The sequence below is a fragment of the Nuphar pumila genome, chromosome 17 (genome assembly GCF_984573655.1).
Source record: "Nuphar pumila chromosome 17, dmNupPumi1.hap1.1, whole genome shotgun sequence".
NCBI lineage: Eukaryota > Viridiplantae > Streptophyta > Magnoliopsida > Nymphaeales > Nymphaeaceae > Nuphar > Nuphar pumila.
The window spans coordinates 2,455,427-2,481,220 of record NC_143265.1 but is presented as its reverse complement, the minus strand read 5'-3'; the positions used below and the strand labels follow the sequence as shown (position 1 = coordinate 2,481,220).

The 25,794-nt window shown below is 38.0% G+C and overlaps 1 protein-coding gene across 3 annotated transcripts in view; it reads right to left on the bottom strand.

The window, feature by feature from the left end:
• Positions 1–4,326: 4,326 nt before the first annotated feature.
• The window catches only part of LOC149811351 (aspartokinase 2, chloroplastic-like), a 60,526-nt gene continuing 39,058 nt past the window's right edge, over positions 4,327–25,794 (bottom strand). Inside the window, exons 5-13 of one of the 3 annotated variants that reach the window (XM_089993566.1) lie at positions 13,881–14,030; positions 13,656–13,751; positions 13,185–13,301; positions 11,297–11,416; positions 11,097–11,189; positions 7,088–7,204; positions 6,446–6,562; positions 4,897–4,959; positions 4,327–4,807 (exon numbers count right to left, since the gene is read on the bottom strand). In XM_089993566.1, coding sequence (XP_089849692.1) covers positions 4,661–4,807; positions 4,897–4,959; positions 6,446–6,562; positions 7,088–7,204; positions 11,097–11,189; positions 11,297–11,416; positions 13,185–13,301; positions 13,656–13,751; positions 13,881–14,030 — 1,020 coding nt within the window. In that variant the 3' untranslated portion in view covers positions 4,327–4,660. The remainder of the gene's footprint in view (positions 4,808–4,896; positions 4,960–6,445; positions 6,563–7,087; positions 7,205–11,096; positions 11,190–11,296; positions 11,417–13,184; positions 13,302–13,655; positions 13,752–13,880; positions 14,031–25,794) is intronic. The other 2 variants (XM_089993567.1, XM_089993568.1) reach the window with 2 other exon arrangements.

Here is a 25,794-nt window from a genome sequence, read left to right as displayed (position 1 = left end):
ATTGTACTGATGGACACATGGTAAGAAACGACTCGATACTCAATTGATAGATGATAGATCACACTATTGATAAATTAAAGAAACAAAAAATGAAAAGGAGCAAATATAACAAGAATTTCATGTGGTTCGGGAAGAGTTGCTTGCTGTTACACCTTTCGGATATTTTGAAGTAGAAAGTTTGAAAGAAAGATTGGATTTGCAATGAACCAATACTTTAGTTTGAGACCGACTTGAGAAAATCAAATCAATGGTTTTTGGATCGTGGGACCTATGGGTCACGTGTTTGGGGTGCTCAATCTTGATTGACACTGTGGGAGAGGTATGAGGTTTGTCATGGTTGCGGTTGAGGTGAAATAACAAAAAACATTGCCAAATGGTTAATCAGTTAAGTATAATTTGGGTTAGATTAGCGGTTTGACTAATGTTTTAGATACAGAATTGATAGGACTTGGTCTATGGATTTTAGAGTAATTTAGGGAGATACCCCTCCTTGTGAGCCCCAATTGCTTGCTTTTTTCTATTCATGCTGACAGGGTTGTCCATCTTGATCTGAATCTCTTTTTTAATATGGATCTTTAGTTGAACTTGGATTGAGAATGACTACTAGATGGTGATCCGTACATACCTGACTTACTTCTTTAAATAGACCATATACTAACATCCAATCCCAACGATCTGCTACACCCACTTCAAAATCGAAGTATCAAATCCAACTAGAATCGAAACAACATCAAAGTAAATCATGACTGACTCTGGACCGTAACAGGTTGAGTATCATTATTAAGATTGTGATATGCATTACAAAAAATGGATTGCCCTCTTTAAGAAATCTAGATTTTTTATTGTTTTGGGTAAAATTACATTACAGAACAAATATTTGAGGTAGAAATCAGCTTGCAAGGACAGGTATGCAGTGACAGCACCTTGCATTTAATTAAAGACATTCCATTTCTGGATAACCAATTGGACCCACCGGGCGAGTTGAAGCCCCGGCCTCATCACCCCACACCGATTGATTCAAAGATGAAAACCCCTTTGTTGCAGCTCTCAGCAAGGTCACACAGACTGGTTCATTCTCATACCGATAATTTTGGGCCTATAGATCTCATTTTGCGATGAACAGTTCTTGCGTTGGCTTTTTATCAATTTTACAAATTTAAGTTGCAAGTGGTGCTGTATCTGAAAAGAAAAAATTGCAAGTAGCGTTCAAGGGTAGGAGTGTCAACTGGTCGGGTTTGGTTCTGACCCAGGTAGAACCAGACTTGAACCAGATTTTCGGGTACGGTATCACATTCAGACCCAGGTCTAATTGAGTTCACTATAAGAAAAATCATACCCAGACCCGATAAGAACTACACGAACCAAACCCAGACCATACCTGGCAAAACCATAACTTTTTTTATCATTTTTACATTGAAACATTATGGGTCTTAATCAGAACTCATGTTGGGTCTAGGTCTGGTATAAAATTTCACAAACTATACCTGGGTCCATGTATTAATCCCCCGGTCTTAATCGAGTTTTCTTATTTATCACCATATCCGGACCTTATAGGATTTGGTTCGGGTCGGGTCCGGGTAAACCAGGCCGGTTGGCACCCTATTCAAGGTTATCCAGTTTGGCAAGTATCGAAAGTCATGATAGCATCGCGACTGGTTTGGGAGTTGGGACCAGTGGGGTCAGCAAGTGAACTCTGCTGGTTTTGGTTTCTGACACTGGCAGGCATATCAGTGGAGGACGGACCTTGTTTGGCCTTGGGCTCATTGCTGCATAATTTCAACAGTTTCAGTGGCAGCACAGCCTTGTCCAGTCCGTCCCCAGAAGGCCAGAACTTCTGCTTTTAGATTCGACCTGCCTGCAAGGCCTTCTCGGAGTCTGTTCCGATTCTCGATATGGATTGCCAAGACCTGATTCGGATCAAAGATCCGTTTCTCATCTGGGAAAAAGAAGAAGCATCAAGCAAAAGCAGTGGTCCTGAACTGAAAAAGGGTTCTGTGGATTTCGTCCTGTGAACTTCATTTCATTAAAATGGTGGCATCGAAGGACAACTCAGTGAATGTGGTGTCATGGACCACCTCTTGATGAACGTGCCTTGGATGAGCTCGTTGGATGCAAGCTAATTGTGTCTGATTTTACGGTTCTCGGTAAGGGGGAGGGAATGAATGTCGTAGCTTATATGGTCTACGCTGGATGGGTCTCGTATGTTTTTGCATGTCCAGTGGGTCCGTGATCACGAGCCGATGGACAGTGAGGTACATGACCTTGCTGTCTTTGTTGTCGGCTTTGGAGTTTATTGGGCGTAGTAAGTTCTTGGGGGGAAACTGGTTCTTTTACCGGGTTCCGGCTAGAACGGGTCCTTCTAGGGACAGTCGTACAACCCGAGTTGTGTAATGCTGTCAGCAAAAGCCCCGAGAGCCACTCCCTCGTTCCAACTCGAAGGTGTTCGTTCGTTTCTTTCCAAGGTAAATTTAGTCCCTGTTTGGAAACTAGGAGCTGGGATAGGAGTTGATGCATTTGGCAAAAACTTGGTCAAACAATCTTGTGGTGGTCGTTTGGAAACTGGTAGCTGGGATGGGTGTTTATGCATTGGGGATGAGAAGTGGGGTCCCCTCACCTTTGTATTTACCCTAGAGATGTCAACGGGTCTGGTTTACCAGATCCGGACCAAACCCTATAGGGTCATGATGATAAATAACAAAACCTGATTAAGACCCGGGTCTAGACCCAAAGGTTCAATTAATACATGGATCTGGGTATAGTTTGTGAAATTTTATACCAGACTCGGGCCCAACCAGAGTGTTCTGATTAAGACCCACAAATTTTCAATGTAAAAATGATAAAAAATATTATTTTATCAGGTATGGTTCATGTAGCTCTTATCGGGTCTGGGTCTGGGTCTGGTTGTTTTTCTTATAGTAGACCTGATTAGACCCAGGTTTGGACCCGATACCATACCCAAAAAATTGGGCCCAAGTCTGGTTATACCTGGGTCTGAACCAAACCCGACCCATTGGCACCTCTAATTTATACTAAAGATGGAATCCACAGTTGCCAAATCCAGGATTTGGCAGTTCCCACCTTCTCAAATGGCACTTCCTATCTCAATTACTAGTTTCCAAACAGGGCCTTTAAAGAAACGGGGTTGACCCTTGCTTTTTAGCCCGTCATTCACAAAATAGCTCACGAATGCATTTCTGCTTAATAAAATAGACGCTGGTTGTTTAACAATTTTGTGGGAGAGCAAATCGGTTTTACGAGGATATCGTAAACCGCCACGGCAAGACAAAGACATGCAAATAGGGATGTCAACGGGTCAGATCTGGTTTAGATCAAGATGAGTAGGAACCTAGATCTATTTTGAGATACTGGTACTGGGTCTGAACCCGGTTCCTGTCAGGCCTGCCATAAAAAAACCATACAGGGACCCTGTAAGAATTACACAAACCAGATCTGATCCATACCGGATAAAATAATATTTTTTTATCTTTTATATTTGAAAAATCACGAGTCTTAATCAGAACTTGGGTTGGACCCGGGTATGGTATGAAATTTCACAAACCATACCCAACTCCAAATACTAATCGGACCCAAACCGGTTTCTAATCTAACCTTTTTTTATCACCAAACCCTGACCCTGTATGGTTTGGTATGGATCGGGTCCGGGTCAAACCCAACCCGTTGGCACCCCTACATGCAAAGTCGCTAACAGGTGCCATTATATAGGACAGGTGTCGCTTGGGGTTGCACTTGATTGCTTTGAGGTGATCTAAGAGCTTAAGATCAGAGATCCATGAAAAGGGGGGGCTTTTGAGGATCTCATAGTTGAAGACGTGAGATTCTCTATTTGAAAAAATTAGGGACTTGGCATCAGCTGCTCATCAGATCAGAGATTCGAGGGAATCAAAAGCCCCTTATGCGTTTGTTCTACAAAAAACATTTTACCTGATCCACACCCACTCTAATGGGATTGATTCATGGTCAACAAAACGATTACAAGAGGAGATTTGAAGGCATCTCGGCTCATCGAGTCACTCCAGTAATCGAACCCATGTTCATTTAGGGCGACGAAAAAGTCTATTAGATCGAAAGAGATATGATTAGCATCAGGCTTTAAGCTTTGCTGTTGGAGTCTTTAAGAGGCAATGAGCGAGAACCAATTGGTTAAAGGAGAAATGGTACAAAGCCCTGACGATCACTGACATGAGAAATCGATCACTGACGGATCAAATTTACCATCTTAAGATGACCAACATTTTCTTGACGGCAATGTGATGACACTGACCACACTCAAGAGGGAGATAAAAATTGGTCAAACAAAAAAAGAAAGGCTAAAATAATCAATCTTCCATTTCCTAATATATCAGCTCTGCTGAAACGTTGAACTGAGCTATGGTACAATCATAGATCTTAAACTCCATTTTCTCAATATTCTGGCTTCGCCGAAAAAGTGAACCAAAGGCCTATGTCTAGCATTTGATTTTATAGATGGACGTTCAATAATGCTTGGCCTTAGCAAAAACCATCTTCTACATTATACAAAATGATGATGCCTCTGCGGCCGGGGAATCTACTTCTACCAAGAACATATTGCAACCGATAATTTAGCCTGCCGCATGTCTAGGTGAAAGAATACAGGAGGTAGACATAATACCATTATGAATTAGGAATATTGTCGGTCTCTGCACTTATCTGCCGAGCTGTTGGCAATCTCAAGAGCAGCGAGTTCTGGTGTTTCAAAAAAGGTGCGGTGCAGAGCCTTGACACACTGTTCTGCTTCACTGTCATTTACTACCAAAGAGATATTGACCTGCCAATCAGATGAAATTGCAGGGTGTGAAAAATATGGAGAGAGAGAGAGAGAGAGAGAGAGAGAGAGAGAGAGAGAGAGAGAGAGACCTTTGATGCTCCTTGAGAGATCATCTGGACGTTCACACCATTTGTACGGAGAACATAGAATACCTGGAACAACAAGGCAAAATCAAGTGGGGATCAAATCAAAGCAGTTAATGACATTTTTTAAAGTACCATGGAAGACTCATTAGTGCATATTGACTTCGATTCAAAAACACATATTACACAAACATATATGCATGCACACAAGGTCGAATGAGACAGCCGAACGGTTAGGTCACACTATCATAACTGAGGGGGTCACGGGTTCGAATCCCACAGGGTTATTCCCCAGCTTGCCCACCCAAAAAAATAAAAAAAGCAGACACACATGCAAAGAACAAGATGGTCTAAGCACAAGCATGCACACACAAACAGAAACAGAAGAGGATGATAACAAGATGGCACAATTGAGTGTGGGAAACTAGATCCTATTTAGGTTTCTCTACCTGCATCCGATCATCACAAAATTTTCCTGTCTGTACACAGGAAAAAACCTCCAGCCTCCTCTAATCATTTTCATATGGTTTCTTTATCCGTCCACAATAGATATGAGAGAGAGAGAGAGGTTAGTTGCTCGGAGAATACACACCAAAAAAACCAGAAAGCATGTTGGAAATCCACATATGGCAGGAAAATGCACAACTTGAGATGTGATGGAAAAGTACAACATTCAAATCACGATGGGAAACTAAATGCTGAAAATCCACAAAATGGTTACAGAATGCACACCAAAAGTCCATCGTGATCAGAGAATTCACGCTGGAGATCTGAATTTTAGTAAAGGTCAAGGTGAAATAATGAAAAGAAAGTTACAAATAGTGAGAAGTAAGAGGGTATAGTGGTGATTTTATCCACCTATGTGTAGTTAATGTCCGCCCATGGTTGAGTAGATGGAAGTTGGCTAAGGATGGTTGTATAATGCTTCCAATCAACAGCAATGAGGAGAGATTTCAGGTTCAGGTTATAGGGATAGTGTTGAGAAACCCTTAATAAAAAAGGGTAAAGACATAAGTATTCCAGAAGAAACTTCTGTATCCACCCTAAATGTGGAATAATACCATTCCTTTTACCCCAGTTTTCTGTCACACCAAAAAAAGGGAAAATTCTTCCTAGGATCAGTTCCTATGAAAACTGTTCCTACAAGGTTCCTTTCTTTCTATATCATCTAAACCAAAATGTACCCAAACAGAACAATCAGAAGGGAAAGGTACGTTTATAAATAGCAAAAGACAGCAACATCCAATACCCTGTGACTGATCAAATGCTATTGTTCTGTTAGCATTAGTTAAAATGCACCATAAGGTAATTAAAGGCTCAAACATGAATGGAGCCAACACTTAATTTGCCAGGTCTGAAACATGCCTATACAACAGAAGGAAAAGTGTGTGTGCGTGTGTGTGTGTGTGTGTGTGTGTGTGGGGGGGGGGGGGGGGGAGTGGACATGCAGGAGAACTGTGAAGGTCAAACACAGAGTGAAGCCAAGAGTTCATCTTCCAGTCCTGAAAGATGCCCATATAACAGGAGAAAAAATGGACATATAAGAGACACTTACCTTTTCTAGTATTAAGGACGACCGCTGCACGTTTCCAATAAGCGAAATTATTGACCTACGTTGTAGGAGATGCACAACTGCAATTTTCTCAAGTTCTTCTACAACATGGTCAAGCTCCTATATCCAACAGAACATACATTATCGACCAAACAAAAGAAAATCAATCATTGTTGAGCATAAAAGAAACCCTACTCATGGATTTAATTCCAAGAAAAATTAAGCAAATCAAATGCGTCAAGGCACCACAAGCCTCAATACCCTAAAAGAGGTGAGGTCAAAGTTCAGGCGCTCCTTCAAAACCATAAACAAAGAAGAAAACTGTTCATGCACCCAAGAAGAAAATGAGAGAGAATGACATGTTAGCCCATATCTACACAATATTTGGGCTGCAATTGTGGACATAAATCAAGCCACATCAAGATAGTGAGAAACAGCATGTATGAATTTCATGCTCGTGCCAATTAAAGAAAATCATCTCCTTAACAAAAAAAAACAATAACTGTTAGAAATACCAAGATGTTTTCCTATGAGAGGTTCTATGCAATCACTACATGCTTAAATAATGGGAAAAAAAGTTTGATACAGGAATATGAATAACAACTGCTAATTTACAGCTACAAGGTCTGGAGCTGAAACACTTGCCTGCTGTATAAGTTCTCTGCTCCATAGTTTTGAAGGGTCCAGCGTCAAAGAAATGCTAACTTCACTAGTAGCTACAACATCAACCGAGATTCCCAAATCTTCAAAGATGGAAAAAACCTGTATCAAATATAGTAAAGGAATAGGCACTTAGTCCTCTTGGGTCCAAGTAGCAATCAGCTCAGATGAATGATAGCTCACTTGTAACAGTATCTTGTTGTATCGTAAGATATGATATGATATATAGTAGTATCAGCAGGGGAATCAATACGAACGATTTGAGACCTATATCGTATTCGGTATGATTATCGTACCGATACGATATGGATCGTACGATACACCCTGTATTGTACAAGTCTAGTTTTTTTTTTACTTTTCTATCGCCGGAAAAGTGGCGACCAGCCACTTATGGGAGCCATTTTTTAGCCCCGAAGGGTCATTTTGACCCCGTTTTGTCATTTTATCCATTCCCAACACCCTTTTCTAAGCCTACCTACCTTATTTCGAGATCAAATCTACTGTAAAAATTGGGGCTTTTGCTATATCTGGACCCTAGAAGTACGATTTCCCTCAAATCTCACTCATTTCCGTCACGCCCAACCATTTTTTTGCTTCTAACCCACAAAACTGAACCCTAAAGCCTCTCCACACCTGCACCCGATGCAGTCAACCTGACCCTGGGTGCAGTCAACGCACCCAGGGTCATTTATGTCCAATTTTCGGACTTTATATATATATATATATATATATATATATATATATATATATATATATATATATATATATATATATATATATATATATATATTTCTGCCGCACCCCCACACCCGCACCCATGTGACATAGAGTGGAGTGGCGTGATTTATCTTAAATCTGCCCATTTTCATCACACACATTTTTGTTCTCTCTAACCCTCAAATCCGAACTCTAGAGGGTTTGATTAAACGTATTTGAAGCATGGCTGCAACAAAAGACCCGACATGAGATCATTGAACACCAGTTTATGAAGAAAACAAGATGCTGAACAAATGATAGATGCATGAGCTATTAAAGGAATCTCAGAGGATAAGGTAGAAAAAACATCAAGAGGTGACAGAAATTGGGAGTTGTGATATGTCCCAACCTTAGGAAGAACTAGAAATGCCATTTGAGGCATATGTTGAAGCAACTAACAATGTGATCGGCCCCATTGAGGAGGAGTTGGAGATTTTACAACAGCAGAAGGGCAAAGGGTGGAGGTGTGGACAGGCAGCAATGGCATTGGATGTGCACCAACTCGTGGTGGATCTGATGGCAGTAGTAGGGGAAGGAGGGGAGGAGATAAGGGATTTATGAGTCCAGAACATGGGATTGGTACTTATTTTATACCTAGGATAACCCTTGGAGCCCAATCAGATATAAGTTCTAACATGGCCTCCAAGCAAATGATTGAGTAGGCAGATCTAGCAGTTGGACATTTTTTTATGAGACTTGCATACCATTCAATGTTGCAAACTCGTACCATTTCCAGGCTATGGTTGATGCAATAGCCAGTATACAAGCTGGTTACAAGATGTCTTTCTATCATGCATTGAGGGGTAGGATTTTGAAGCAAGTTGTTGCAGAAGTGATGTGAGTTCACCATCATGGCAGATGGGTGGACAGACAAACAACAACGAAATCTGGTAAATTTTTTGTTTTATTGTCCTAAAGTTTTGTGTTTTTAAAATCTGTTGATGTCCAATAGACAAAAGATGACAGAAGAGTTGTTTGTAATTTTTAAAGATGTGGTGGAGGATGTTAAACCCGAAAATGTAGTTAAATTTATTACTGATAATGCAACAAACTTCAAAGTTGTTGGATTAATGTCACAGGATGAATATAAATATTCTGTTTGGTGTCCATGCGCAACGCATTGTATTGATTTCATGCGTGAAGATATTGGTGAGATGGAGGGCATTTCAGAGTGCATTGAAATGTGCAAAAAAGTAACACAATTCATTTATAATCATTCGGCCATCCTAAACTTGATGAGGAGGATTACCAAGGGAGCCAAGTTGACATACCATGCATTGACAAAATTTGTTGCAAATGTTTTGACAGTACAGAGCCTTGTCATTCATTAAAATGAGTTAAACCAAATGTTTGCTTCAGATGAGTGGTTTGCAATGAAGATTTCACAGAAACCTATTGGGTTTGAGATAGTCTTCTCTATGGAGTTTTGGAAGAGGTGCAATATATTTTTTAGGATGACAATGACACTTGTGAAAGTGCTGAGGAGAATGGACAGTAATGAAGCTACAGCTATGCCCTACTTGTATGATGATATGAACAGAGCAAATTAGAGAATTTCAACAAGAAAAAGTATTATAGGCCAGTTTGGAGGGTGATTGATAAGAGATGGACTCACCAACTCCATCAAGACATTCATGATGTTGCCTCTTATTTCAATCCTGCCATCAAATTCTCCCCCACATTCGTATATGATAGAGAAGTATAAATGGGTGTCCCGAACTCCATCGAGGAACTTAATGTAAATCATAGTCTCAAGAGAAATTCATTTGGAGTTACCCAAGTATGAACAAAACAAGGGGGACTTTGGACAAAGGAATGCAATCAAATTGTGTAGTTCATTGCGGCCAAGTATGCATTTAAAATTCAATGTTATTATATTTAATTATGTATATTTTATATTGCAAGGATTTTCTCTCATGACATATTTTTCTTTTGTTGGTTCAGATCAATGGTGGAATAGGTTTGGTGGAGATGTTCCTTCATTATCAAGGTTTGCACAACGTATATTGAGTTAGGGATGCAGCGTGAGTGGATGCAAAAGAAATTAGAGTTTTTTTTAGTGCATCCACACAAAGAAAATGAATAGATTGGAGCACTCTCGATTAAATAATATTGCATTTGTTGCCTACAACATGAGATTGAAGCAAAGGTAACATTAAGATACTTAGTGGATCTACTTTAATACAACTTGTATTCTAATTAAAATCTTAATATTGTAGACAAATACAAAGAGAATCGAGAAGACACCAGAGGAACAACTACGATCCCATCAGTACTGACAACCTCGATATATTAGATGAGTGGGTAGAAGAAGAGCCTGATGATGATGATGATGACTGGAGACAACTGGAGATTGAGACGGAGGCTCAACTGGATGATGACAATGATTATGCTGGCCAAGAGATGAATGTAGATGGAGGCAAAGAAGAAGATTCATCATTTGAATATTGTTTTCGTTAAGATTGATAGTTTATGATGTTTTTTCTTTTGTTTTGGTTATGTAATATATAACTTTGATATCAAACATTCATGCTTGTGACTTGTGACCTTTGTTAAATGTTTGTTAGGAGTGTTATGACTATTGTATTCAGTGTTTTACTAGTGCATGTTTATGTTTAATTACTCATAATTCATATATTCATGTTTTTTTTCTATTGCACTCTATAATTTTTTATGCATTTTTTGAAGATTTTTCTCTATTTTAAGTATTTTCAGATTTTTTTTGTGATTTTTAAAGTTTTATCCTGTATCTTACGATATGGTACAATCTATTTCACAGGGACTCTCCAACTAGGTGCCGCACCCTCATCGCACCCGCACCCGATGCGGTCAACCTGACCCTGGGTGCAGTCAACGCACCCAGGGTCATTTATGTCCAACTTTTGGACTATATATATATATATATATATATATATATATATATATATATATATATATATATTTTTTATATTTTTGCCTCACCCCCGCACCCAAGTTTTTTTAAAGTGCCGCTTCCCCGCTCCCGCACCCATGTGACATAAGGTATAATATACCCATATCTCAGGCTCATGAGATACAAGTTCCAATACACTAATTACAACATTGCTTGTGCAAGTCGCTCGAGTCATCTGAGTTCCAGCAATTAATCATAAGATTGCCCAAAATCCAAATCAGTCAAATGTGTGTGTGTGTCGCACGCATGTGTACATATGTAAAACGAGTAAAAGAGAGCAAGGACTAATGATCAGAAGAGGCTTACCTTTGCAAGAAACCCAAATTGACCAAGCATTCGAGTACTCACAATATCCAACATGGTTACATTTCTCTTCAAAACTATACTGGTCAGTACAGCCTGCACACAGAATTAAAGCATTCAAGAAGCTGGGCATATAAACAAGAATGGCTAAGAATTTCAGAATAAAAAACCTGAGAACCAGTACAACAGTAACCAGTTACCACCTTGCTCATATCCCTGGACTTTGTAATGAGGGTTCCTGGAGCTTTAGGGTTATAAGAGTTCTTGACCCTCACAGGAATATCACCCTCCCTAGCAGGTCGCATAGATTGTGGATGTAAAACCTACAACCAGAAAAGAAAATAATCAACAGTCCAAGGATGTCAGTAATATGCAAGTGGAGATGGTGACCAGCAATTTGTACCAAACAGGGGTCCAAACCATTCACCAAATTCTAATATTTGTCTGTGTTTAATATGATTTTCAGGTGCATTTGTGTAGCACGGAACTGGCTGTGGCCCCCACAAGTACCCACCAAAACATGGGAAGCACTTTCTGCAAGAAAAGTGGCTTCCATTTCCATGGGACCCCCTCCTGCACTATCAAAAATCCCCTTAACGTTTGTTCTTTATCATGCTTTATTTTGCATTCCTTGTAATTGTTTGGGTGACCAGCCTCCTACAGATATACACCCTCATGCAATGCACACCCAGAATGTGCTTTAATGTTGTAATGAAATCAATGACTATTTTGATGGATATGTCCTCCAATGAGTTTCGTCGAAAAGGAACTAGTACAAGCAAAACCTAAAAGGGGTTGCTGTTAAAGAGTTCACTATTTGTGCTACTTGTATAATTTCATTATTCACAGTACTTTTCTATCTTTTCAAAAATGAATAGCCTGTTGCTTATACATGTTAAATCAGTATGTAAATAACTATTCGCTTCTTCCTGTGATCTCATGGTACTCTATCAGTCTAGGGTAGCTTCACCTTAATCCTTCTCATCTATGTAAACATCTGTCTGTCTGTCTGGGTTTAGGTCACATGGATGAGGAGAAAAGGACATGGCGCAGGTTGTTCTAGTGTAATTTTCATTAAGAATAGTATATAAGGGGACATGACATAAGAGGAAATTCCAGTGTCCCTGTGACACGGGTCCGTGGCAGCAAATGATCTCTCTGTCTCAGATTATTTTCTCCTCAATGCTGGCATCATTATGCTCAAATTATGGCACTACAGGTGGCATATATGGGCTTCTAACCGCTCTTAAGTGATTACCTACCATGCTCTGGTTTTAACCATCAATGATATAAGTTGGCTCCATTGTACATCCTGAGGTGGGGTTCTTTCTCATCCATCCTGTCAATATTGTGATAACAAAAGTGTCATCTATTGTGATTGACAATAGTTCCCATTAGCATATCAGGCACGTTGACATGGATTAGGATTGTATTCAAGAGTGGATTCATTGTGGGTTAGCATTGTATTATGCTTTTCTGTTCATCTCCCATTTCTTTTTCACACTCCTGACTCCCCATAAATTCACTGCATTTCTGCTTGTGCATTAATGGGATTGTGGCATTCCTCAATGGTGCCTTGCTAGTAAATACACTCCTGATCGCCTATGTCACAGGGATTCGGCCAACAGGGTGCCGCACCCGCGTCGACGCGACATGACTCGGGTGCGGCACCCGGTGCAGTCAAGCCAACCCTGGGTGCGGTCAATGCACCCAGGGTCATAAATGTCCAAATCTGGACTAAAAAAATTACTGTTAAAAATTAGTGTTACTGCTGTTAACTGTTAAAAATTTTATATATATACCCTCCCGCATCCAAGTTTTTTTAAAGTGCCTCATCACCGCACCCGCACCCACACCTATGTGACATAGCTGAATAGCTGATCGCAGATATTTATAGACTACTGCTCTCTTGTTAATCAAGTGTTTGTGTAGATTGTTTAATCTGTATTGATTGAAAGCACACATATAGGTATGAATCAACATACAATATGGGACTGGTTCAGCACCAAGAAACATACAACATAAAAAAAATGGTCATTATATAACAGATTTTCAATTAAGATATAACATAAAATGAAAAATGAGGAATACCTGTGCACCAAAATAGGCAAGCTCAGCAGCCTCCTCAAATGCCAAAAATGGTACTGGTTCGGCACCTGGATAGATGTTGGGATCACATGTTAGCACTCCATCAACATCTTTCCATACCTGTGACAAAATGAGATTGCAGTTACAAATAAAAATTCTGAAATACTTGAAAACGCTGTGAGACAAATCCAACTATCTTACAATGGAAACCCATAGATGGTTTCTCTCGAAATTTAGTTAGAGATTGTTCATCACACGCTAAAAGCTGCACTTACAAATCTATTTCTGAAACATTCCAAAAATCTACATGAGACAATGCCAAATTTTCAAACATAAACATCCTATGATGGAAAGCTATAGATGGTTTCTCTTGAAATTCAGTTAGAGATTGATCAGCACATACTAACAAGGGGAAAAACTGATCTTATCCTAGAAAGTTCAAGATTTATTTTCAGCACAAAGTTTAAAGTGAACCTGAATCTCTCTTAAGCCCAAGGCTTTACCAATAGTGGTGGCTGTCAAGTCACTGCCACCTCTACCAAAAGTTGTAACAGCACAAGATTTCCAACCCTACAAATAGCACAGTGTATAATGAATTATAAATGGAAAGAAACATGACAGACCATTCATCAACAAATAAAGAGAAATTTGCTTTACAGCTCAAGATACAAAATGAATGCAGACTTTGCTGATAAACACCTTGCCAAGAAATCCTGTGACTATAGGAATTGCAGGATCATCAATCCAATCCCCATGCAACCTCTTTGCAACAGCAGGATAAGTTGCTTCAAGGATTTCAGCATTTGTGAATTCATCTGTGGTTATAAAACCAATATCGAATGCATCATACTGCAGAAGATTATGCATTTCATTGATCAGCTTGACAAAAATGCTATTACAAAAAATACAGATGACAAACTTCAAAAGAAAATTTGATTGATGATTATCACTACAAAGTTGAAGTTTGGACCATTGCATAAAGGCTGCAATTAAGAGAAATAATCTATCTAGAGTAAAGATATTGCCAAATATGAATTCCATAAAATAAAATTCCCTGGTAACCAACACAAACCCTGCAATTAGTATATCTAAGTGGGCCTTAACTTTATAGATCAATCTAGACATGCATTATTAATTTTGACCTTCTGTGGAGGAAGAACTTCACAAGTCTTAGTCGAGACTGAGGTTGGCCCATGAAAAGTTCCATCAAGCCCAAGTATTTGAGAATCAACCATATTCAAGTGTCTTCTCAAGTTCTCATGTCCATTTTGAGAGAGACAATGTTAGAATAGTAAGGCTACATAAGTTTACAAATCCAACTTTCTAGATAAAGATCATCATCAGTATGTTAATGGAACCAACACATTCTTCCAGTGATCACCTCACATTGATTGGATGCCTTTTGAAGTGTTGACATGTTGCTGCCACGTATAATTTTCCAAGAGCATGCCAGTAAGTAGCACAAAGAATATCTAGATAAAAATCTTTGTCAAAATATATAAAACCTCCTCTAGACAGAGATTATCATTGAGATTTGGCAGATTTTATGCATCTCTCACCGATTGTTGTTTTACATGATTTCGGCGTATCACTGTTAAAATGTATTCTATATATATAATTTTTGTAATAGCCTTTAAGAGTAAAACTATCATTTTTACATTTTACGCATATTCCCCTTGGAATATGATTGTATTTTTCTTTATTTATTTTTTTCTGTTCTTTCTTTTCTTTTTTATTTTCCTTTTTTTCTAGCCTTGGGGGGGGGGGGGGGGGCACATATAGACGTTGGGCCCCTCCATCGGTCACAATTGTGACCGTTGGAGGGGCTCCAACGTCTATATAGAGCCCCTCCAAGGTCTCCTTTTTGGCTTTATAAATAGGGGTATTCTCCTTTTGTAATTCTTAAGCTTTGAGTCAAAGCTCTCTCACTTCCTCAATAAAGATTTATATTTTTTATGCCTTTGTGCATTTGGCTTCTCTTGAATGTGTTGTGCCTTTGTGCACATTTGTTCCAAGTGTTCTTATTGTGCCTTTGTGCACATGTTTCTCATTAAGAACTTAGTGTTCTTATGTATGTTGTCTCTTTGAAGACATTTTCACAGTCACATGGATACTCCATTTCCTCATGATTTGCAATAGATAACTCCATGGAAGTAGCCATGTTCCTCTTCATGCAGCTGAAAATGCTTCATAACTAAATGCTGAACTAGTTCTTGCTCCATATTTGTCAAGATTCAAGAATACAGGCATATGGAATGATACTTAAAAGCTATGAACATGGATATGGATACGGATATGGAAATGGGATATGGCATAGGTAGAGACCATATGAATAGAACTTTCCAAAAAACAGTATATAATATATATAGGGCTTATCTAACATTAAACTAGTTGTATTTAAAATTAGATGCATTCAACCTATTGAAATGACCAAAATGCCCTCTAAAGTGATGGCATTTTTGAAAATCATAGTAACAGATATTGGCAGTACTTTCAAAATATTGCGATATTATCGCTGTGTTTTTAGTGAAGGATACTAGAAGTAAAATGTCATGATATTTTGAAAATATTTCCAATTTAATTATATTGTGATATTATAGACTATTTTTACTGTTTTTGTTTATTTTCTACATCTTAAATATGTTTTTCTTCTTTCTTTTACATTTTTTACTTTTTTAGTATATATATTTTTATTGTCAAAACATGATATTTTCTTACCCATTTTTGTTATTTTTATATTAATTTTTTACTACAAGAAATAGCCTTGCCGAGATATATCCAATACTGATATTTATGACTGTTGAAAATACATTATCACCTTTTGGGGTCAAAAAAGTGACTTTGACTTTGCAAATTTATTTTCGTAAAGTATACTTTTTACTTTTTTGAAAAAGGTGTTTGACTTTTTGTTTTCCTCAAAATCCAAGACTCATAATGCCCAAAAAAGTAACCATGAATTTTCCAAATGCCATTGCTTTTAAGGGTATTTTGGTCATTGTTAGATAAACTCTCATATATATATATATATATATATATATATAGTGGAAATGATGGTATAGTGATGATGATAGTGGTGACTGAATCTAAATGGTCTGGTGGGAGGTTGAAACTCTATGCACAATGCAGTCCATATATGGGTCGGATTTAGATTGATCCACATCCATACGTGTCCAAGATTAGGTGGATATATTAGATTTTGGTATCTTGCTATAGTTTCAGAGATGCTGCAGAGGAGGAAGAAGAGAATAGGGGCTGGTCAGATTTCTGAATTCACGTTCCCCAATGTGAGAACGTGTGGGTTTGCCTTCTATTTTATATAACCTTTCCTTTAGTAATGTTACAATATTACTATTAAGACTGTAGACTGTATCATAAACTGGATCGGGTTTTCCAGTGTGGGTCGGTGCTCCAATGTAACTTGTAATGTTATGTCTGGGTATGGATCCAAATACTTGGTCCAACCCCGTTACTGTTTTGTATATGTATATATAAACATAAAGTAGGGCACGACTTCATTATTGAAGTCCCCCTTTGCTGCCGCAGCTATCTCTCTCTCTCTCACGCCTCATTCTCACGTGTCTAACAAGATCGAGTGGGCCATTCTAACATGGTATCAGAGCAGGCTTCTGCACAGTGAATCGACTCCGAAGGGCGTGTCTAGCAAGGTCGACACTGCAGGTGCTGTTCCGTCTAGGGCTATCCAGCGAGATCAATGTCCCAGGTGTTTCTCCTTTCAGGTTCTTCAATCTACCTCCTTTTCTTTTTTTATTTCTGTCTGCATCCTCTTTCATTCCAGTCTGAAATCAAGATCAGATCTAATCCAAAGATCAGATCTGTTTTCTTAGTTACTGTTGTTCCTTCGTCTGTCACAGTCAGATCTGAAGATCAGATCTAATCCAACGATCAGATATGTTTTCTTAGTTACTGCTGTTCCTTCGTTTGTCACGGTTAGATCTAAGTTCACTTCAAATCTGAAGCGAATCAGATTTTTATTTCTTCCCTATTCCTTTATTCTTTATTCTTGATTTAATCTGGTCTGAATTTATTTCAGATCTAAAGTCATTCATTAAGTGTTTGTCAGCAGTCAGCAACTTATAGTTCAGTTTTCATGGATTCTGTTACCCTGCCATCTAGTTTTCTAGGACAACTTATCTCAGACAAACTGAATAACAATAATTATTTAACCTGGAAGAGGCAAATACTGCCTTTCATTAAGAGCCTCGATCTATATGGCCACCTAGATGGAACGATCTCTGCACCATCAGAATTTATTGTGCAGGAAATTGTGGACGATAAGGGAGAGACTTCTAACAAGTTGATTCGAAATCTTGAATTCACCACTTGGAGAAAACGAGATCAAGCTGTTGTAGCCTACATTACCTCTACTCTTTCGCAAGAGGTTCTTGTAGGTATTCCAGATGAGTGCTCAGCAATGGAGCTGTGGGAACAACTTGCGAAGACCTATTCTCAAATCTCAGAGGCAAGAATTATGCATTTGAAGAGGGAGTTTCAACTCCTAAAGAAAGAAAGCATGACTGTTACAGAGTATATGAACAAGGTGAAGATCATCACAGATCAATTGGCTATGGTGGGCTGTGTGATTTCTGATAAGGACAAAGTTCAACAAGCGCTAAACGGGCTTGGATCAGATTATCATATGTTGGTAACATCTCTCTTGTGTCTTCCTTCACTTCCTAACTTTGAGGATCTCCGAGCAAAATTACTACAATATGAAATTTCCATTAAAGGAGAAGATGTAGGCAACAATTCAGGAAGCCAAGAAGTATTGTTTACAGGGACAAATTCAGGGAGAGGACGTGGCCACTTCCGAGGAGGACATGGGCAGATAAGAAATAATCAAGGGGGGCGTGGATTGTTGCCCACGCCTAGCATGCCGTCAGGTAGTTTTTCGGGAAATCATAATTTCAAAAATGTTCCAACTTGCTATTTGTGCAACAAAAAGGGACATATCAAGGCAAATTGTTGGCACAACCCGCAAAACAAAGGGAAAATGAATGTCACAGGATCGTCAAGCAAGGGAAAAGCTGGAGGAACTCAATGGGATGAAGACAATGTCAAGAGTCTTTTAATATCAGCTTTGTCAGGATTGAATTTCAAACAGGGTGATCAGGGAACTTGGTATATTGATTCTGGAGCTGCAGCCCACGTGACAGGTGATATTGGTAAGATTTTGAAACCTATCCCTTATCATGGAAATGCAAGTATTAAAACTGGAGATGGAGCTCTCCATCCAATAACTTACACTGGAAACGTGAATATTCCTCTTTCCGATGGTTCCCTGAAATTGTCCAATGTTTTTCATTCCCCTAATATTGTCAAAAATATCATTTCTGTTTCTAAATTGGTTGATGACATTCATTCTTGCGTCGAATTTACTCCTTCTGTCTGTGTCAAGGATCCACTCACGAAGAAGACGCTCGTTGAGGGAGAGCGAAAGGGAAATATGTATATCCTCAAAGAGACTTCTTCACTTGTTCATAGAACTGGATCAAAATCGTCAATTGGTCAACCATTCAAATTGGATTCATCTAAGGATTGTTTGAGTTTGTCTTCGTACAATAAGCCAAATATTTGGCATTGTCGTTTGGGTCATTGTAATAATTCTTCTCTTGAGAAGCTTGTGTCAAGTGGTCTTATTTCAAGATCAAGTCCGCATAATAAGGTTGATGGTTTTCTTTGTTCTAGTTGTCAGTTGTGTAAGAGTCATGTACTTCCCTTCAATTCAATAAATGAAAGAGCTTCTTTTCCTTTTGAACTTATTCATTCTGATGTTTGGGGACCTGCTCCACAACCCTCTTTGTCTGGTAGTCGCTACTATGTCACATTCATTGATAGTTATTCCAGATATACTTGGATTTATTTTATGAAATACAAGTCTGAGGTATTCAAATTCTTTCGTTTATTTCATGCTCTTGTTGTCAATCAATTCTCGACAAGTATTCAACAATTCCAGTGTGACGGAGGGGGAGAGTATCTATCAAAGGAATTTACTGAATTTCTTCAAAACAACGGGATAAGGCGTAGAATATCTTGCCCACACACACCACAACAAAATGGGGTCGCGGAAAGAAAACATCGTCATATTGTTGAAAGTGCCCTAAGTATGCTACATGACACTCATCTTCCTTTAAGCCTTTGGACAGAAGCTTTCCACTCTGCGGTTTATGTAATAAATCGTTTACCGATGAAAATGTTGAATAATTTGACTCCTTATTTCGTGTTGTTTGGTACCCAACCTCAATACAGTCAACTACGAGTGTTTGGATGTGTATGCTATGTTCACATTGACAGTTCCCAACGTAACAAATTTCAGGATAAAGCTTGTAGATGCAGGTTTGTTGGGTATGCTGAAGAGTATAAAGGATATCGATGCTATGATCCAGACACTCGACGCATTAAAATCTCACGAAACGTCGTCTTTGATGAGAACAATGTTCAGATCTTGAACAAAGAAGCAAGGGTTACTAAGGAGGAAGAAAGCTATCAGCCGTGGCTAGCGAATGAATTATTTGATCAGCTAGAAATGGATAACTCTGCTCCATGTCACACAGTGATGGATGAGTGTGAGCCCATGGAAACCAATGCAGAACCTAGTGGGAACGTGTTGACAGTTGCTCAGGGATCTACTGTGCCTCCCATTGTAGAAGAAACCTTGACATCAGGTACTGCTCGTCCAGATGGCAGAAGATTCAAAGGGGCAGTGTATGTCAGAAGAAGGGACACACCCCACATAACTGAGCATGTCAGACGTTCGGAAAGTATCAGACACCCTATTGAAAGATGGGTAAGCTATGAGAATTTTTCCACAGAAATGCAGTTATTCGTTGCACAGGTTGAAAAACAAGAAGAACCCATCGATTTCTCCCAAGCCTCCTTGTCATCAAAATGGGCAGATGCTATGAATGAAGAAATGGGAGCCTTGCATGAATGTAGGACCTGGGAAATAGTTCCTAGGCCTCCGGATAAGAATGTTGTAGGGTCTAAGTGGGTATATAAAATTAAGTACAAACCTGACGGATCCATTGAAAGATATAAGGCAAGACTAGTCGCTAAAGGCTTCACACAAGCATATGGAGAAGACTATGACGAGACCTTTAGTCCAGTTGTAAAAATGGGAACCATTCGACTTGTGTTATCCTTGGCGGTTCAGCATGGATGGTCTCTATGTTAACTTGATGTTAAAAATGCATTCTTACATGGTGATCTAAAGGAGGAAGTTTACATGGAGCAGCCTCTTGGTTATGCAGAAAACAATCGTGAGACACATGTTTGCAGGTTGCGACGAGCCATTTATGGACTAAAACAAGCATCTCGGTCATGGTTTGACAGTTTCTCCATTGAAGTACAACGATTTGGATTTGTCCGTTCTCAACTTGATCATTCATTGTTCATTTTTCGAGAACATCAGGTCAACACTTTACTTCTCATATATGTAGATGACATTATTATTACAGGAAGCTCTTGCAAGCATATAGAGGCTACAAAGATCCTATTGAATCAGAAGTTCAAGATGAAGGACCTGGGTGTCCTACGATATTTCTTGGGGGTTGAAGTGGATCGACAAAATACTAGCCTCTTGTTGACCCAACACAAGTACGCTCTGGATCTTCTGGAGAAGTCATGAATGAAGAACTGCAAGCCATTGAATACTCCTAGTGTGTTAAACCATAAACTCAGTGCTCAAGATGGGGAGATCTATGAGGACCCGAAATATTATCGTCGCTTAGTTGGGATGCTTCAATATCTTACTTTTACGAGGCCGGATATTGTATATGCAGTGAATCAAGTCTCTCAGTTCATGCACGATCCACGTACAGAACACATGAATGTAGTTAAAAGAATTCTTCGGTACTTGAAGGGTACTCTTGGAGATGGGCTTGTTTATCGTCAATCAAAGGCAAAAGGAGAACATAGACCACTAGAAGTGTATGCAGATGCAGATTGGGCAGGAGATCCAGACGATAGAGAGTCAGTCTCTGGGTATTGTGTGTATGTTGATGAAAACTTAATAGCATGGAGTAGTCGGAAGCAACGTGCTGTTGCGCGTTCAAGTACAGAAGCTGAGTACCGATCCATGGCCTCTGCCACTGCCGAAGTTACATGGTTAAGACATTTATTAACAGAGATAGGAGAAAAAGTGAAGGTTGCGAATCTGTTTTGCGATAATCAAAGTGCCATTCAAATTGCTTTCAATCCTATCCATCATGGTCGAACGAAGCACATAGAGATCGACCAACATTTTGTCCGACAGAAGGTAGATGACAAAGAAGTTATTCCAGTCTATGTACCAACAGAAGATCAAGTTGTTGATCTACTTACCAAAGGACTTACGAGTGCGCGGTTTTGGTATCTCAAAGGCAAGTTGTCCATGGTACAGGACCATGCACAACTTGAGGGAGGGATTAAGACTGTAGACTGTATCATAAACTGGATCGGGTTTTCCAGTGTGGGTCGGTGCTCCAATGAAACTTGTAATGTTATGTCTGGGTATGGATCCAAATACTTGGTCCAACCCAGTTACTGTTTTGTATATGTATATATAAACATAAAGTAGGGCACGACTTCATTATTGAAGTCCCCCTTTGCTGCCGCAGCTATCTCTCTCTCTCTCACGCCTCATTCTCATGTGTCTAACAAGATCGAGTGGGCCATTCTAACAATTACCCTATGAATATAAAAGGGAAAACAAAAATAATAGGGTAATAAAGGAAACATAAAAGAAAACAAAGTAAAAACACATGTGAATATACATAACACATAACGACCCAGATTGAATATATTGGATATGGATATGGATACGATCCAGATCCAAACCCTCCCTCAAGTTGTACATGGTCTGCACCATGGACAACTTGTTTTTGAGATACTAGAATATTTGTATTGTAAGGCATTTTGTAAACAAATTAGCCATTTGATTCTCCATTCCCACGAACATCTTCAATTTTTTGTCAGATAGATTTAATGATATTCGAATAGCACTTTGATTGTCACAAAATAATATTGACCTCGGTATTTTCTCTGCCAACTCAGTCAACAGATATCTTATCCAACTCAATTATAATGTACTTGTTGTCATAGCCATATATTCTGCTTAAGTATTTGACCTAGCAACAACTCGTTGTTTCCAACTACTTTAAGACATCAAATTTTCACTAAAGTAACACAATACCTAAATATAGATCTCCTTTCAATCAATATCAGAATATATCAATAGCATTAACATGTTGTGCCCTTGCGATCTCTTCCTATATATCAAGTTATCAACCCATCTCATGTTGTGTCCTTCAAGTACCTTAATATCCTTTTTGTTGCTTCCATATGACTGACCCTTGGTTCATGCATGAATTGAGATACTAGATTTACAGCATACACTATATCTAGCTGGGTACAAGTGAGATATTGAAACATACCTACTATACTTTTGTATTCAGTTGGATCACCATGCAACTCTCCTATGCAACTTAATCTATGGTGTATTAGACTTGGTGTGGAGACATGCTTACTATCTTTCATACCGGTTTTAGCAAGCAGATCAGTATATTTATGTTGTGTTGTAGCAAGATCACCATTTTGAAACCTATCTACTTCCTGTGAAAAAGCCTTACAAACAATCAAGTTTTCAATTAACTTGATACTTCAAATACTCAAAACATATGATAGCATAAAATAGCATTCAAATGCTTTACACCACAAAAGAAAAGAAGTGTGTCAAATGCACTGTATTGATAAACATAAGGGGACAAAACCCCTCTTACAGTTACAACTATTACAATGGGCTCACAGCCCTTATTTATAAAGCATTACAACCCTTAAAGAGTCGGTCTATTCCCAACAGCTCTAATTAGAGCTGTTGGAAATCAGCCCAACGACTCTTATTTTAATTACTGTATATTGTTGTACATTGTACACAGTCAGCTAGTGACTATGCAGAAAGATTACACAAAAAGTGAAAAATAAATAAAATAAAAAATATGAAAATTTATAGAAATAAGAAAACAAAAAAATACAAGAATATACGTATATACTTTAAATATTTATTTATATACATATACATACTCTTGTATTACGAAAAGTATGTATATATATATTCAATACATATATGTATTATTTTCTAACAGTCTCCCTCAAACTTACGGTGAAATTACCGAAAGTTTGTCAAGTAAAAAGTTGAATCTTGGTGAGCAGTGTCTTGGTGAAGAAATCTGCAAGTTGATATTTTGATGTCACATAGGGAAGATCAATAGTCTTCTTTAAATATTCTTCACGAACAAAATGACAATCCATCTCTATATGCTTAGTTCTTTCATGAAACATATGATTTTGAGCAATGTATATGGAACTCTAATTGTCACAGCATAATCTTGTAGGATTTTGAAGATGAATTCTCATATCTGAAATTAATTGTTTAAGCCACATGATTTTCATGGTAGTAGTTGTCATTGCTCTATATTCAGCTTCTGTAAATGATAGTAACACCTCATGTTGTTTCATTCACCTCAATGAAATCAACGATTCACCTAGAAACACACAGAAACCAGTTGTTGAGTATCTATTATTTGGATCCCCTCCCCAATCAACATCAGAGTATGCAATAAGATCTAAGGAGAAAGAAGAGGATAGAAAAATTCTCTTATTTATTGTGCCTCTAATGTATTTGATAATCCTCATCACTGCACTCATATGAGCTGATGTTGGGGCGTGTTGAAACTGATTGGCTATATGTACAACATGAGCTATGTCTAGTCTTGTAATACTTAAATACATAAGAGATCCCACGAGTTGTCTGAAGGGGGTTGGATTGTCTAAAGGAACTCCATCATTGGCTCGTATCTTCATTCCAACAGTCTCTAGGGTGTCCACAACTTTATCATTTGATAGTCCTCACCTGTCAATAATATCTTAAGCAAACTTTGTTTGTGACAATATGTACCCTCTGTTAGAGTATGATACTTCTATACCAAGAAAGTATGTTAGGAACCCAAGGTCTGTCATTTCAAAAGAATTTTTCAAAATTTATTTTACTTTCTTGATTCCTTTTTTCTCACTCCCTGTAATCAACATATCATCAAACATATAAAAGTAAAATTATAATATCTGCAGAAGAATTCTTGATAAATAAAGCCGTATCAATATAGCAGGGTTTAAAACCATATCTTGTAATAACATTGATAAAAGTATCAAACCAAGCTTTAGGTGCTTGTTTGAGACCATACCGTGCCTTTTTTAATTTAAACACTTTTCCTGAAGGAATTATCAATCCAAGCGGAACATCCATGCATACTTCCTCATTAAGATTCACATTCAAAAAGGCTTTTTTAACATCCATTTGAAATATATTCCAATTTTTAATAGTTGAAATAACTATAAGCATTCGAACAGTGGTCATTCTGGCAACAGGAGCAAAAGTGTCTTCGTAATCAACTCCGTATTCTTGAGAATATCCTTTGGCAACTAGCCTAACTTTATGCCTTTCTAATGATTCATCACTTTTGGTTTTTACTTTAAAAACTCATCTACATCCTATGGTCTTCTTTCTAATGGGTAAATTTAGAATTTCTGAAGTATTAGCTTCTTTAAGAGCGTCTAATTCTATATGCATACCTTTTATCCATTCGGGTAAATTTTTTGCTTCATTGTAACATGAGGGTTCAAAATATGAATGAATAGCTATAAGACATGCTCTATGTCTAGGGGAGAATGAGTCATAAGATACAAATTTATTTGAAATTCTTGAGGTACGTTCAGATCTACGAATGATGGTTTGTTCGGAAGAAATTTTTAATGCTTCATGGTTACTTTGATTTACACTTTCATTGGTTGCATTTTGATTTCTTTTAGTGTATACTATTGGTTCAAATGTTGTTCTATCTTCAATAGGAGGTTCTTCGTAACTATTTTCATCATTAGACAACAGTTTAAACAAGAAAGAATAATCAAAATTTATGTCTTGTGACGTGTTTCCTTCAAAGCCACTTTCATTTTCAACAAAATCGACATTAATTGTGACAAGAAGTTTATCATTTTTTATATCATAGCATTTAAATCCTTTTTGTGTTTCAGAGTAACCAATGAACGCACAGGGGATATCTTTAGAGGATAGTTTATCTCCTTTATCATTTAAAACATAACATTTACAACCAAAGATTCTCAGTATTTGATAATCAGGTTGATATTTGAATAATTTTTCAAAGAAAAATTCATTTGACAAAGTTTTTGAAGATATCCTACTTATGAGATATACTGCAGTTAATGCAGCTTCAACCCAAAGCTTTTTAGGAACATTTCTAGCAATAAGAAGGGTTCTTGTAGTTTCCATAATATGTATATGTTTTTTTTCTGAAATTTTGTTTTGTTGTGGGGTTCTAAGACATGATTTTTGATGTAAAATTCTTTCGTTTTCTAAAAATTGTTTAAACTCATTTGACAAATATTCTCCTTCAGAGTCAATTCTGAGAATTTTGAGCTTACTTTCAATTTGATTTTTAATCATGTTATAAAATGTTTTGAAAGTTGCAAATACATCTGATTTAAACTTAATAAAGTAAATCCAACAATATCTAGTGAAGTCATCGATAAACACAACATAGTAGGA